Genomic DNA, 16,206 nt, shown 5'->3' with positions numbered 1-16,206 from the left:
ATAACACAACACAGCACAGCTATTGACCTCTCAGCAACTTTGACTGAGGACTAGATGCTTCAAGCATGGAACAGTCAAGGAAAGGACTGCAGAGCCCCTGATTAAAGTTCAGATAAAATCAAATAGTAGTCCTTTCTTACATGTAGTCCTCCCAGCCCAAGTGAAATCTGATTCCTCTGCTTTTGAGGTCCTCCTAAATAGCCAACTTGCTTCAGCTGAGTCCAGCCACCTATGTTCCTCCCATGACAGTTCTCTAAATGGCAATTGCTAATCTAAGGAAAGACACCTGTGCTATGGGCCAAAGAACACTTCTCCCTTTACCAGCTACCGGCTGGCTTATTATATACACCCTGCCAAAGTGATATATGCCATACAGAAGGTAGAGATGCAAGTTGTAACCCAGGGAAAAATAAAATGATCATATTGTTTGTTTGGCACATGCCATCTTGAGTGGAGTTCAAATTTATAACAGTAGTTAATCATTCACTTCATTCACAAACAGAAGAGTACATTTTTTTAGTGGGGGGAGGGGTGGAGGGGAGGTTAACTCATTTGCTCTTCATTGCCTGCCCTGTGGTAACCCTTCCGCATAACCCTTACTAGAAGAAAACTGTTTTTGAAGGTGTTCTGCAGGCTCTTTTACAAATGTTTCTTATACAACATATTTGTGTGTTCAGTATTGATTTCATACAAAAAGAGTTCAAACTCTCCCTCTCCTTTTGTGATCCATAGACTGACTTATTTTGGTCACTCTGAGCACATACTGTATTGATGATATAGCCACTGAGTTTGGTTGGATGTGTATTAATCCAGGCCTGGGCAGATGACAGATGTACACTGGTATAATTTAAAACAATTTTGTATGTTGGTGATTTGGAGTGGAGAGACAAAACAGCTGTCCTCAGTAAGCTACACATGCTAGGTGACAGTGTAATGCTTTACCAGTGAACAGGGCTCATCTGCCTTGAAGAAACAAGTACCCCAGATTATCCCAATTAACAAATTATGCAGATATATGCATGTCATCTGTCCAAACCCATTACCTGAATGGAGTCAGAAATGATCAAATGTGCACCATAAACCACTATCAAAAATAGCGATTAGTAATTTAGTAATTTTACTCTGGTTCAAATGCTAGGATCTTTGGTTTTGGGAGAGGATTTGAATACTGTGCTGCTGTGAAGTGGTATATAGACATCCTGAACAGCAAAACAACTGTTGTCAATGTAACAAATCTCTGGCCAGCTAAACAAAACAATATGCCTTAACAAATGTTGAACTTGGGAGCATTTCCTTTTGCCAGACCCCTCTTCCTCCTCAGTCGTGAGTTGTATAAAGATTTCTAAGATGGCATTGCTTTTCCAGGAAGGCTGGGCAGTTGCCCAATACTTGTACGATCCTGCGCATAGGCCACCCTACGTGTTAAAAAGCCGGGAATATTTCACGAAGGAGCGTAGCTGAACAGCATGGCTGCGCACACAACATGGCACTGCCTAGTGCCTCTCCTCCTCGTCTGGAAACGTGGGATGAACAGGGCCGATTCAGGGACCAGCCTCCAGCCGCGACCCCGGTTCTGGTCATCTCGGAGCCCGATGCAAAGCCGTTCGCGGGCCACTGACAACGGCCCGGAGCGCACACACGGGGACTACCAGCCGACTGGGCGGGGCGGGGCGGGCCGGGCCGGGGACAGACGATCCGAGCTCCCTCCCAGCGGCGGAGGCGATCGCTGATTGGCCCGCTGCGGACCTCCCGCCAGCCGGGCCCGTAGGGGGAGCCGCCGCTCAGCCCCGAGGCTGGGGCCGGGGCCGGGGCCGGGGCGAGCTGGGCTCGGGGCGTGGGGGGCGGGGCGAAGCGAACTCGGCGCGGGGGCGGGGCCGGCTCGGCTTTTGGGCGCGGGGGGGGGCGAAGCGAGCTCGGCGTGAGGTGGGTCTGCAAGGCTTACAGGGCCTTGGGGGCGGGCGCATCGATGAGCTGCGAGGTAGGTTGATTTTCCCCCGATCCCTTGGGCTGCAGGGGTTGCGGCCTGGTCCTTTCCGTAAGCGCAGCTCCCGCAGCTCTGCCCCCTGCCCGGACTTTGCCCTCAGCCCCTTCCGGAGAGGCCCCTAATCTTGAGGTGCCCGTGCCCGTGGCCTGGGCTCGGGCCCGGGTTTTTCCTCGTGGCACAGGAGGCAGGCTGGCAGAGTCTTGCAGACAAGCCAGGCCCTTTTGTGTCTAGCCCCCCTCCCCCCCAAAAGTATAGGCCTTTGGAGTCTCAGTGCTTTTACTGGTGCCCACCACTGGCCTCCAAGCAGGCAGGTGGGCAGAGGGGGAAGCGGGAGGCTTTGCTGCCCGAACGGCTGTTGAGTTTTTCCTTCCCTTTAAACAGGTGGTTGTGTTGTACTTTGCCAGGAGTGCAGAGCTAGCGGGGGTTCGCTCAGAGACCGTTTCCGTGCCACAGCGAATCACGTCTCTCCAGCTGTGGGACGAAATTGTGAAGAGACGTTCGAGGTAGTTCAGACGTGGGGCTGGTGTGCGGTGGTGACCTGGCTGACGGGGAGGGTGTAGTGGATGGACCACGTGGGTGCGCAGCTTGGGAGCCTAAAAGTTGTGGAACGGGTTTTGGGGGATTTTTTGCTGCGAATGATCACACCTGTAAGTGTGTGTTCTGCAGAACACGGGGCACAGGAGCAGTGATCCGAGCTCCCATGGGAGGCGTGATGTTGCATGGAAAAGATGTCTGGACTGATTAGTCTGAAAAGAGGGCACGAGGAAGAACTGAAGAGTCCTGGGTCCTGCTCTCAGGTTGACTTCTGTATTTTATTCAGTGACTTACTCTAAAATGCAAAAACAATCCTAGGAGCAGGGCTCAGGATCTAGAAGCCCCCTTCCCCAAGGGGTGCCCTAACACCAGGCAACAGCTATGCTTTCTCTCTCAGGCCCAGTGGCTCTCAAATGCCTTCTGTGCAGGAACAAAAGGCAAAGGAAAGGGGGGAGGATGTGGTTTTGATGCTGTTCTACTAGACCAACTGTACAGTTGAAAGATAAACTTTTCGGCACAAAGTATCTTGCATCAGGTCTAGGAAAGAAGCAGGTACAGTCTAAGTTAAATGCTGGATAAGAGTGGTTTGTGCTTAACTCCGTATGTAAAAGCAGTTTTCCAAACCTTTCAAAACTTAAAAGAATTGAGGAGGGTTGTAAACAAAGAGCAAAGAAAAGTCATCAGAAGTAATTTCAGATATCAGAAATGCAGTTTAATAGCTAACCAAACTTTGCCCAACTGGTCATCAGGAGCAAAAGCTAGGCTGATCAGCAAACAACAATCAGTGCACAACTCTGCTTTATGAGTAAATGCAAAGCCCATCAACACACTGCTAGTATTATCCAGACTCCCAACAATGAAGCCACTGGGATTTGTCCCAGAGTGTGGTATACCTTGTCCAAAGTATACTGTCCCCATGGAGAATATGGGGGTGAAACTCAACCTCTGTGCTCCAAAATGAATTCTCACAGAAAAAAATGAGACAGGGCAGAGTCACCCAGTCACTTGTAGGAGAACACTTCACATTACTGAAGGGAAATCTACAAAATGCTGTTAGAAGGTAGGTGTAGAATCAAAAAATCATAACTTTACACTGCTCACTTCACACCATGGACTAAGCATAGACAATGGTTTCATGGTTTTTTATTACCCAACTTTTATGGATGCAGTATTGTAGTTGCCATTGATAGTCAAGGAAGTATATGAGAAGCAAGGATCTTTTTGTGATATCTTTTACTGGACCAACTATATAGCTGGCAGAGAGATTGGATAAGCTAAGGGCACTTTTTGCCCTTTCTCAGGTCTAGGTGCCTCTTCTGACCTCTACCAAACAACCAGTCATCCACAGGTAATGACAGCCTGTTTTTCTTCTTTTACATAAAAGTTTATCTATTTAAATGCATTTTTCTTGCTTTGAAGCTATACTTGATAACTTCTTTTTGCTCTTAGTGTACAGCTTTTCTCCACTATTAGTTCCTGTTTCCTTTTACATATGGTGTTAAATCCAAGCCACTGTCTTAATCTGCAGTTCAGTTTAATTTAGACTGTACCTACTTCTTTCCCAGGCCTGAAGAAAGGGCACCTTGTCTAACTTCTCTCCCAAATGTACAGTTGGCCTACTAAAAAATAGTATAAAAAAGCTCTTTGTTTCTTTCATGTTTCTTGGACCCTCTTGACTACAATACCACTCCAACCCTATTTTCTGTACAGTGATATAGCTTCACCAGGGGAGGGAGGGCTGCCTGCCTCCTCATGCTAAAGACACTCTTGTGAGGTAGTGCCTACAGAGGTGATGGAGGTTTTTAGGCTAATCATTTTGAATAAAAGTTTAAGTATCTAAAACCTTTACATAGCAATCTGACTTTACATTAAACTGGCTGGCCCTAACAGCAGCTCCTGAGTTTTCACAAAAAGGCTGTAACCAAGTATTAGAAAAGGACTTTTCCTTCATACAGAATCAAAGCAAATTGGGCTTTCTTCAGCTGTAGTGTACTTCCATATATTGCCAGTAATGGGATTGGTTACCAAAAGCAATTGTGTTTGATCATCTGTGGACAGTGGTTTGCAAATTTATTCTCTTACTGGAAAGCAAATTAAATTATATCTGTGAATCTGTCATGCAGCAGGAAATTTGGAAAAAAATATTTTAAAATCTACACCGCCTGCACAGGGTTGACTAGAAAATTGGTTTGTTATTTTGTCTTTCTGGCAGAAGTCAATGATAAAATAATTTCTATGGTTTCCTGGTGCAATAGCAAACAAAGAAGATGGTGGAAGTTCATGCATGTTCAGCAAGACACTTCTTTTTCAGTTGCATGTGTACTATTTTCAAACATTCAGTGTGTACATCCTTTTGTATTTTATTTTGCTTGAAAATAAGCCAGCTCAATTTTTACCTTACCTTTATTGGGTGGTGGGAGAATAGGTTTGGTGCCCCACTGTCACTGGCAATGACAAAATAATCGCCACATTACAGGGTAAGTAATTGGTTGTCATGATTTGTTTTTTTTTTTCTTTTTTAAGTGAATAGTATGAAATAGGATTGCCCAAGTCTCAGATCTGTTGACTTTAGCTTCTTTGGGCTATGGACCAGTTTGTTGTTTATGTGACATCCTGCAGTTACACATGAGCACATTACTTAGAAACCTGTTTGTGTCTCTGTTATTTTCCCTCAGGCTTGCTGTCCTACGGGATCAGGTAGTCTTTGCTGTTCGGCAGGAATACGTGCTGCTTGGGGATCAGCTGCTGGTCCTGCAGTCAGGTGACGAGGTTGCTATTATACCACCCATCAGCGGTGGCTAAGTCCAGCTGAACACATTAGGTATGTAAACTCCTTTCCAACAGCAGGCTGTAGGAGGTAATTGCATTGAAACAGCTCTTTGAATTTTCTCATCTTCCTTTTTGTTTAGGTCTAATGGCTTGCTGGATGACTTCCTCCTGCTAGCTGTCCTGGACAGGATGTACCAACATTCCCTGCTGTAGAGAGCTGTTATGCTGGAACTGAGCTGTGAATGGGTACAGAAATAAATGATTAACGCACATACAACAATCAGGTAGCCAAAATAATTCAGGCATGGCTTTTTGGTTAAGATCTAGTTATGTTACAGAAAAATAATTTTAAAGAAATGTAATACTATATTATTTTTAGACAAACTTCCTCTTTTTTGTGGCAAGAATAGCTGTCCTATTAGGCGGCTTCAGTTGTCCTAACAGATTCACCAGTGTAAATGGGAAATTCATGTTTATACTGATGTAGTAGGACTAGAATCTGGCCAACTACTGTTTAAATATACTCTTCCTAAATATACTTGCGTTGCCTATTAAGTAACCCTACTAATTTCTGGAGAACAAGTGGTAGTTACTGGTTTTAGTCTGAAGTCAGGCAAAAGGCAGGGCAGGGTGGAACCTTAGAGACTAATTGATTAAGAAAGGCCTGAGGTTTTGCAGTCTCTTTCATTAGATACTGTGCAGCATGTTTGAGGAATAAATGCAGCTTCTTGTTTACACAGGAATGTTTGGGAATGAGGGGACATTACATGGTGGATAGGTGTCACTTCATTCAGGACCAGCTTCCTATTTCAGGGATTCTTTGGGGACATCAGCACACATCTCTAAAATTTGGAACTATCCCTGAAAATTCAGGATTGGTTTCATGTTGAGGAGAGTTTGGGTTTAGGATTGGTAGTTCTCAATAAAAAAAAAGCATATAAATATATAATAATATGCCTTGTCCATTAAAAAAGCGAGACCTCCACATTACAAACAGGCGTTACAATGTGTATTCTCTTAGCAGTGGGGCTGAGGATGGTAACTGGCATGGAGACGTCTTCCTTTTCTTTTGGGAGGCAGTGACGGGGATACGAGCACTCTCAGACTGAGGAAGGAATTAAACATGGGTCTCCCCCATCCTGGGGAAGTGATTTAACCACTAAGCTTTTAAATAAAGATAGGACATCACCACTATCTCTATTTTAAAAGAAAGTATATGTGTTAGGCATGCTCTGAGAGTGCCTGCTGAATCAAGATCATCAAGGGATTTGGATGAAAAACTTAGTTTCTAGATCACAATCAGGCACAGGCATAAACTAGATACTGCTACTCAGTTCTGTCAAGAGTGAAATGGTGGGTTCTAGGTTGGTACACATTATGAGACTCATAGATTTTCTGGATAAACTGGCCCACCAGTGTTAGAGAAATTGCAGCTTGCAAATTACTTTAAAGTTAGTTTGAATTTTATACCCATTTACTTTTATAGAGAAACCATGAATGAAACTGAGGAAGAGCCAAAAGATTTCATCAAATTGACCCAGGTGAAGCTCTCTGTAGATGAAGTGTCAGTGCTGGTAACTTCACCATGCTGTGGGGCTATCTCTCTGTTTATAGGTAAGTTCCAGGCTTCTAGAATGAGTCTCTGGGTGTCTAAATAGTATAATCAGTAGAGCACAGGTTTCCACATAATCCCAGCTTTAAACATCCCTTTAAAAAATGAGTCTCAGGAACAAATCATGATGTATGACAAAATTCTGTATTTGTTGTTTAAAGCAGGATCCTGGCAAGGCTGTTACAAAGCTCCAGAGTGGGGAAGGAGATGCTAAGAAGCCTCATTGCTTCTGTGGCCATTGTTGTGGCTGGCTAGAATTTGGGCCGTCTTTATAATTTGGCATTTACCTCTTTTTAAAATGGTAACAACAAAAGAGAGGAGACCTAATACCACCCTTTTAGTTAACTGACACTTCAGAACCCAGAATAAGATGGGATTTGATACATTTCCAAGTACCAAAAGGGCAGTTATAAAAGGGATGGAAATAGGTGTTTGGTAGCAGGGGATAAGACAAGGAGCAACGTCTTAAATTTCAGAAAGGGAAGTATAGGTCAGATGTTGGGAAGAACTTTCTCACTGAGGAAACATTGGAACAGCTACCCAGAGAGATTCTGGAACCTCTGTCCTTGGAATTTTTTGAGTGCATGCTAGAAAAACACTTGACTGGAATGGTTTATTTAGAGAGAATCCTGTCTTGAGAAGGGGGTTGGACTAGATTACCTCCCTTCTCACCCTACTTTTCTATGATGCTAAACATTTGTGCTCTTAAATACCATGTTGCATGGACAGATGCAGCAGTGTCTTACATTTGATGCTATATTTTTAGAAAATTGTGCATCGTCACTAAATATGTTTCCACCTTGGCCATTAGAAACTCTATGAACACAGAGTCATCAGGCTGTATTAAATCTCATCGACATTAGAATTGATAAGTCTTGTTAGAAATTCTTATGTCATAGCACTGAACAGTCACTGACCAGTTCAGAGCAAAAATCTACATCTACTAAATGTATGTTCTGCTTAAATTTTAAATACTATGAAGCGTAGATCATCATTTTCTTCTAAGTTGTTATAGTACTGGTACGAACATGTCCTGGCCCCTAACAGCAGTTCCTAGGTGTTACTGCAACACAAAGAAATAAAACATCATTTGTACTTAATTTATCAATCATTTGTTTTTAGGCACTACAAGAGATAATTTTAATGGGAAAAAAGTGGTTCATTTAGAATATGAAGCATATACACCAATGGCAGAAGCAGAAATAAAGAAAATCTGCAGAGATGTTAGAAAAAAATGGCCAGCAATCAAACATGTAGCCGTGCATCATAGACTTGGGTATGTTTCAACAAACTCTAGGTCAGGGGTTTTCAAACTTTTTACAGCTGAGCCACCCCTTAATAGACTCAATGTGCTCTTTGGAAATTGCCAGCTGTTTTCACTCAGTTTTTGATAACAGAAAAATAATAGAGCAATTCTTCTGTTGTAAAGAACTCAGAAAGACCACAACAGTCTATCATGTTTTTATCACTGGATTTCTATTTGAAATTTCTGAGTTTACCTTGTGAATCATTTTTACACAACTAATAGTGCTAATATTGTGGCACCAGATATCACCCTTGAACACATCTCAAGGCACCCTATTGAGAATCACTGCCCTGGCTATTTATATACTGTCAATGCTAATTAATACTAATCTGATTTTTCTGCTTTCCCTTAGCTTGGTTCCAGTGACGGAAGTGAGTGTGATTATAGCAGTCTCCTCTCCTCACAGAATAGAATCTCTCAATGCTGTGAGCTACTGCATTGACACTTTAAAAGCAACAGTTCCAATATGGAAAAAGGTAAATCATCTTGATACTTAAGATGGTTTATTCTAGTTGCAAACAAAGCACCACCTATTAGGGGTGTGTGAAGCTTTGGTCGCTGACTTGATTCGGAGAAGATTTGGCCCAATTTGGAGGCCGAATCCAAATTGAATCGGGAGAAAAAAGCCCTCTGAATCAATTTGGAAAAGATACAGTGATTCGGAAGGCAGTCTTTCAAAGGAATGGAAAATGAGAAGAGGGAGGGGGAGCAGGTGGGGAAAGACTGCCATCTGTAGCTGGCCAGTGACTGTGATCTTTCCCTGAGTCCCCTTCCAATCACAGTACTCTGGGGGAGGGACATAGAAACAGCATATAAACCTCTGTCTGCAGCCTTTCTGTCCCTTTTGTGAGCTGTTTCTGCTTGAACAACAGTGTCTGAAAGGTACTGGACTGGATTGGCTTCCTAGTCAGCCTTCTGCTAGTTTCTGTTCTTGGAAAGGATTGGCTACAGCTTACTAACTAGAATTCCTCTACTTATCCCTATCCAATCCATTTCTTTCAACTTAGTCTTCCCCCTAAAACCTCTTATTTGTTCATGTTTCTCCCCCGCTTCTTAAAATGAAAGCTGTGTTTTCCCTGGCAGTGTGATCCATCACTGCAGGAAAGCACCTATATTACACACACTCACACACATACACAGAGAAGAAGAAGAAGAGATATTATTTTAGTTACATACACATACAGGCCAAACACAGCATAGAAGAAGTCAGATACAGAAGAAGAGATATTACAGCTGCGTGTGTGCACGCACACTCTTTCCAGCACAGGAAAGATTTAATATGAAGTGTTCTGGAAAGGCAGGTCCCAGGGCTCCTGGCAGGGGAAGGAGAGGGTCTGTAGCTCATCCTCAGCCTGGCACTAGTGGGAGCATGCCTAAAGGAAAGTCTCCCTCTTGCTCCAAAGCCCCCATCCCCAAGAAGCATTGGCAGGCCACCCTGGAGTGGTGAGGAAAAGCCGCAGACAAAGGGGGGCGTGTTCTGAAGGCGAGCAAGGTCACCCAGAGCACTGGGGAGATGCTTGCTCTGGATGGCCAGCCCTTCTCCTTAGTTGAGTGGCTAGAGTTCAGGAGGCTCATGGTGCTCATGGCCCCATCCTACCAAGTGCCTGCATGCACCACCTTTAGCAGGATGGTGGTGCCCTCCCTGTATGAGGCATGCAGGGAGTACTTGAAGGAGGAGCTGCACAAGGCAGGGCTGTAGGTAGCCTTGCACTGCACCTCAGACAGTTGGAGCAGCTGGGGTGGAGATCACTTCTACCTTTCCCTCACAGGGCACTGGTGCGATCAGTCAGGCCATTGGTGGGCTCTCCTTCAAGCCAAGGTGATGGATGAGTCCCACACGGCAAGGGAGATTATGGTGGCCATGAACCACTTGGTGCAGGGGTGGCTTGTTGGGCAGGGCGAGTTCATCCGCGGGCCCATGGTCGCTGACAATGGGGCTGATATGATCAAGGCTGTCCGTGATGCCAGTTTTGTTGGCATCCACTGTGTGGCACACAAGCTGCACCTCAGTCCCTGCTGAGTTCCTGTGCCAGGATGAATTTGGAGGTATGGGCTGAGGCTACGGGCAAGGAGGACAGTTTTACAGGAGGATAGGATGCATGATCACTAAAACTGCACTCTGCCAGGGTTGGGAGGCCTGGTGGGAGTGCCCCAGGAAATGCCAGGACCAAGGATCTCCTTGGTAAAAGGTGGGTAGGAGGTGCCATAACCTCCAGCCACCGTGCATGCACACACACTCTCTCTCACACTCCTGACTGGGGAAAGCCCAGACCCACATCATCTTTGATAGGCCTGAAGCTTGCTGGTTGCAGTAGAGTTGTGAGGCTCCAGGCTCAGCTTAGCTGCCTGGGATGCCAGCTTTTGGGTTGAAAAACCCTTTGTCAGGCTGAGGAAGCACCTGCAGTTGCAGGGTGTGTGTGCTGTTTCTGGATGGAAGGAATAGTAAAGAAGCCAGAAGCTGGCATGCAAGAAAGCTGGTCAGTGAAAATGGAAATGGAGGCATCAGGGGGTGGGAGAAACAGGCTGGGGTAGGCGGGAAGAGGGATGTAGCAAGTAAAAGTGAGAGGTACCTGTTGCTACCTGGGGAGTCAGATGCTCAGTGGGTTGTAGTGTGTCATAAATCCAATGTCTGTATTGAGTCCATGAGCTTCTGTACCTAGGAGGTTGATGAAGTGAAGTTCATAGGCCCGTCTGTGAAAAGTGGTTTGTAAATTCCCTTTGAGGATCAGGCCTGGAGATGGGAGACTCTTTTTTTGTGAGAAATGTGCACCCACAGGTATTTGGGTATTCTTGTCTTTGACAGATTCTGGTGCACAGTTTGTACAGGTATTGGAGATATGTTGGCAGGTTTTGTGTTTTGGGCTGTAGGAAGTTTGCTTCTGGTGATGTGGTTAGCGAGGTCCGGTGCTTGTTTGAATTTACAAACCACTTTGGCAGTGGGGAGACCACTGTAGTATTCTGGTGGGGTGGGTTTACCCATGTCTGCTCTGGGGCTCAGCAGGGAGGAACTGCACCAGGCCTTAGGTGGCTGGGAGCTGTTCCTGTGCTGCCACCATTTCTCTTTGCCCCACAGCTGCCATTCAGGTGCAGCTCCCAAGCCACCCAGCTCTGTTGCTGGTCCCAGATAGCTGGGAGCTAGAAGGGCAGAAGCAAAACCTCCCACTGCTGAAATGCTGCTGAAGCTCTGGAGCCTGTGTCAGACCAGAACTAGGTTGTTCCACCCTGCAACACCCAGAGGTTGCTGGCTGCTGATTTAGACTCTCTTTCATGAAGCTCTGTACAGGTAGTGCACACTAAGAGCTACATTAATCCAAATGGCGTACCGCCTTGAGTTCTTTATAGGCCTAAGATGTCGAACTCATTGCAGAAACTCCCAGGCCATCTTCTGCTCTGTATAAGTAATCGTAGGCTGCCTGCCGAATAGGTGTAGGAGACCTGTGAAACACATCTTTGTTCTTTGTTTCTATTTGCAGGAGATGTATGAAGAAGAATATTCTTGGAAAGAAAACAAGGAATGCTTTTGGACAAACATGGAAAAATAATTCCACCTTCTTTTCAGCTAGTCACTCTATGAAGATTAGTTTTGAGTTGTGTTTCCAGAAAATATAACTAGGAATTTCACTTCCATGCTAACAAATGCTTGAATAATTTGTATTGGTTTAATTAGTCCAGTTATGAAATGATATATGGTGAATGGATTATTCTTAAAAATTATACTTAAAAATAACTTCAGATCTTTAAAATCACCTACTCTGCTCTTGTTTATAGCAGTATAGTATTTAAAATGTATTTCATAAAATTCTGGGATGAAAGGTGTCTAAAGTTGTTTGCCTCATTGTCTTTTTGCTGGCAATTTGCAGTCACTGCCAGTATTGGACATCTCAGGTAGACAATCAGATGTGTTTTCAGACCTCAGGTTTTTTTAGTATGGATGCAGTTAGTTTATGAGCTTTGGCATACTTTTTACATTCTTGTAATTTGAAAGATGCTTCAAGTTGACAAAGCACTTTGGTACATGCAGAGGGAAAATATATGCTATACTCAAAGAATTTATTAATATTTTGGTAATGGTCACTTCCCAGTTGCCTTTTTTCACAGAGATGTTTTTGTTATGCAGTTGATATTACTAGCCCATCACATTATTACAAACCCATCACATATATATGATATTACAAGCCCATCACATGTATACAACTGCATAACAAAAACATCTCTGTGAATCCTCTGTGAATATATATATATATATATATATATATATATATATAATATAAAATATGGATCATAGGACAGTAGGGCTGGAAGGGATCTCACAAGGTCATCTAGTCCAGCCCCTGGCTTAAGGCAGGATCATCTCCAACTAAATCACCCCAGACCAGTGCCTCTCCAACCTGTTCTTGAAAATTTCCAGGGATGGAGATTCTACAATTTTGTAAGTAACCTATTCCAATGCTTGAACACCTTCATAGTCAGAAAGTTCCTCCTAATCTCCAGCCTGAATTTCCTCTGCTGCAGTTTGAGGCCATTGCTCCCAGTCTTGTCCCATAGAACCACAGACAATAGTTTATCTCCATCTTCTCTATAATTGCCCTTCACGGATTTAAAAACTCTCAAATTGCTCCTCAGTCTTCTCTCTCCCAGACTAAATAATCCTAATCCTAATAATCCTTTCACCCTTTCCTCATAAATTATTCTTTCCAGACGTCTAATCATTTTTGCAGCTTCCCATTGGATTCTTTCCAATCTGTCCACATCTTCCTTAAAGTGTGGGACCCAAAACTGGACACAGTACTTCAAATGAGGCCTCACCACTGCAAAATAGTGACAAAATCACTCTGCATAGATCATTTGAAGTAAGATGGTATAATCCAACTGGAAAAAGCTGTTAGCAGTGACATTTTACTGAGGTACAGACATGATTAATTTTGGAGGAATTTTAAGAGATGTATAGTTCTGTGCTACCTCTTAAAAGATGGTCATTGTTAGAAAAAAAAATTAAACAACCAAAACAAGTTCAAGGCTTTGACTTTAGGTGCTCTTGAAATTTTAAACTTTAACTATGAATCAGGACACTCAAAATAAATTTGATTTTTAAATGAACACTTGTTTTAAACAATTAAATACTAATTTTCAGTGTTCAGTTGATTTTTTTTTTTTTTTTTTTTTTTACATTAATTCTTTATATATTATTCTTTCCACTGTTGCTCCTGTTTAAGTGGGGTGTTTTGTACACAGCAAAAATGGCTTGACAGCGTGTCCAAGCCTTCACCCTGTTCTGTTCAAATCAGTGGGCGTATTTACATAAGTAAAGCATGTAAGTATTATCAATCTGTACTTGAAGCCTGAATTGAGACCAGAGTACTTTTGTTCTAGATATTTTAGTGAGAGACTGTACCTGCCTCACATATTTTATACTGTTAAGTCAGGGGTGGCAACCTGTGGCACCTGGACTGAATCTGGGTCTCCAAACCTTTGGCTGTGGCTTCAGTTGGTTTTGCTCAAGAGGGACTCTGCCTGTGCCACAGAGTGCAGGCTCTTGTGGAAGGGGGCTTTTGCCATACCGCGCTGCAGCTGGATGACAGCAGCTGGATGTGTCTAGTGCCTACCCTTCCTTTAACCTGAGCTGGGTCATTCCAGTGCCCTGGTGGAATTGCCAACTCTTGTTCTAAGTAGACAGGATAGAAAAAAGATGAGGGGAAAAAAAAGCACAAAAAAGTGAGTTGCCCAAGACTACACATCATACCATTAATTAAATCATACAACGCAACATAAATATTTAACCTGTTTTATTGTTTTCCTGATTGCACAAAGCAAGAGAACAAGACAAAATCATTTCGTTTTTGCATCATCTCTATCACAGTAATCATTCCTTGTTGTAACTGAAATAAACCTAAGAACTCCCCAAACTTAACTTTTTTTTTTTTTTTTGCATAAAGCATGATTAAACTGTCTGTTGTATTTTGTGTTTCACTAAAGGTAGTGGGGCTTCCCCAGAAGAAAAGCCACTTTTTGCATTATAATTGTCTGAGACAGCTTCCAAATTGTACAGATCCAGTTCTAAATAGAGTACAATGAGTTGAAAGTTGTATTTTCCGTGGTTTGGAAGCTTGTGGGGAGAATGCATGAATTTGTATCTTCTGTATGTAAAATATACAATGCTGTCAAAATTGCTAAATAAAGATCATTTCCTCAGTGCAATGATGTTTCCTTTTTAAAAAAAAAAAAGAATCTGAAATTAATACTGTCCTGCATTTCAAATCCTGGCATTCACAGTTCCATGTGAATTTCCTTACTGGGAAAAGCCGTCATCTTGGGTATCAAGCAAATAATGGATGTGTTATTTTACAAATGGTAGTATAGGACTAAGTAACATAGAGCAAATTCCAAAGAAGCACTTGAGGCAACAAAGTCCAAATGTGCAGTGCAAAAGACTTTATACAGTGGGAATGTCTACATGAGACACTAACAGCTCAGTAGCCTAGTAATACGGCACAGTAATGTGTCACATCTCAAACTACTAAAACACTACTGCGCAGTATTATTAGGCTACTGTGTAGCAGCATTACTTAAAAGACGTGCAGCAGTGCTAGTGAGCAGTAACTCTGGTTACCGTGCATTTATTTAGTACTTAATTATGCCCAACCTGACAGTGAACTCTCCTGTTTGTAAGTTCCTAGGTTCTTGCAGTTCTGCATGTGCTGTTCTGAGTAGCCAAACTCCTGACTTGCATCCAAGTTCTGCTGGGATCTAGAAAATGGTGATAGCACTCCCTAATAATTTCCAGACATATACCCATTTTCTCTTTTCTTAGTTTTGCCATAGTTGGTCATTATGTTTCCTTGTAAAAGCACATGTTGTCCTTTTTTTTTACTGATATTGACTTGTCAAAGGGAGGATACAGGGGACAGACCCCGAGGGGCCAAGGGGAACCCCAGGGGCCAAAACACAACAGGAAAGGTGAGGAAAGAGAGAGAAACAAAGAATCCCTTACCTGCAGCTGACGCCACAGCGAAACCGGAAGTGGCAGCGGGACCCACATGTCTTTTTGAAACTGTGGCCAGCTGTGGGGAGGAGCGAGCAGAGCCGATGTGGGAAAATAAAAGGCAGTGAGGGCAAAGAAGGGGGAGACCAGGAGAAGAGTCACCAGGGAAGGTATCCCTGGAACCCCAGTTAGTGGTAAGAAGGGTCAGGACTGCCTTCCACAAGGCAAAAGGCTGCCTTGAAGACTGCTGAAAGGATGCCAGCATCATGGCGGATGTACCTCTTCCAGATGAAGGAGTCGAGGGAGAGGATCCAAGGTTTCAGGGCAAAGAAGCCGAGAGCAGGGATGGTCCTGAAGAGAGAGTGAAGGAACTCGAGTCATTGACCCAGGTGGGATCGGTACGGGTTTGGGAAGGCTCCAGGAGCAAACCCAGATGGGGAACGGAGAGCCTAAGCAGCGAGAGGGGCTGCAGAAAACAAGCTCCTACTGCATAGAGCTGCCTGGCAAGGGACAGAGTGGGTGGAACTAGAGGGACCATCAAGGGTCCAGTTGGCATGTAGGGGGAAAGGAGAGTGTGATAACTGCCAGGCATATGTGTACTCAGGACAGGGTTAGTTAGAAATTCTCAGGGCTAGGTTAGCCCATTTTTGTGTGAGGTCAGGAATTTAACTAGCAGTGCTTTTCCTTTGGTTTCTTTCTGTTTCCCACTTTTGGAGGGGTAGGGAGGCCGGTCACATTGGGCCTTAGAGTTGGTTCAATTGGGTTGGGTTAGACCTTGTACATCTTTACCAAAGTGCCCATAACACCAAGAGGCGAGGGTCGGGCTGAGAGACTTCAGCAACTCATTGAGGCTGGGTATCAGGGCAAGGTGTAGGGGACGTTGCAGCCTTGCAGAAGCCTGCAGTCTAGAGATTCCAGGCACCAGATAACCCCCAGTAGTTGGACCCCACCACTGAAGGAACGAGCAAAGTCGTGGCAGGCGAGATTGGGGTGGAGGCTACCCTGAGGCGGGACATCCGTGC

The 16,206-nt window shown here is 44.0% G+C and overlaps 2 protein-coding genes across 2 annotated transcripts; both read left to right on the top strand.

Annotated features, from left to right (window-relative positions):
* The first annotated feature begins 1,844 nt into the window (after positions 1–1,844).
* On the top strand, positions 1,845–5,333 carry LOC149868149 (molybdopterin synthase sulfur carrier subunit-like). The gene is made up of 3 exons (XM_090038062.1): positions 1,845–1,978; positions 2,366–2,487; positions 5,194–5,333. The coding sequence occupies exons 1-3, from the start codon at positions 1,967–1,969 to the stop codon at positions 5,318–5,320; spliced, it is 261 nt and encodes an 86-aa protein (XP_089894188.1). The 5' UTR covers positions 1,845–1,966; the 3' UTR covers positions 5,321–5,333.
* Positions 5,334–5,431: 98 nt separating this feature from the next.
* On the top strand, positions 5,432–14,400 carry LOC149868148 (molybdopterin synthase catalytic subunit-like). The gene is made up of 5 exons (XM_090038061.1): positions 5,432–5,571; positions 6,774–6,901; positions 8,022–8,175; positions 8,558–8,681; positions 11,679–14,400. The coding sequence occupies exons 1-5, from the start codon at positions 5,546–5,548 to the stop codon at positions 11,745–11,747; spliced, it is 501 nt and encodes a 166-aa protein (XP_089894187.1). The 5' UTR covers positions 5,432–5,545; the 3' UTR covers positions 11,748–14,400.
* Positions 14,401–16,206: the final 1,806 nt, after the last annotated feature.

The sequence above is a fragment of the Crocodylus siamensis genome, chromosome 3 (assembly GCF_052110815.1).
Source record: "Crocodylus siamensis isolate JL-2025a chromosome 3, ASM5211081v1, whole genome shotgun sequence".
NCBI lineage: Eukaryota > Metazoa > Chordata > Crocodylia > Crocodylidae > Crocodylus > Crocodylus siamensis.
Note: the sequence above shows the minus strand (reverse complement) of the source record. Positions and strands in the feature narration are given on the sequence as shown.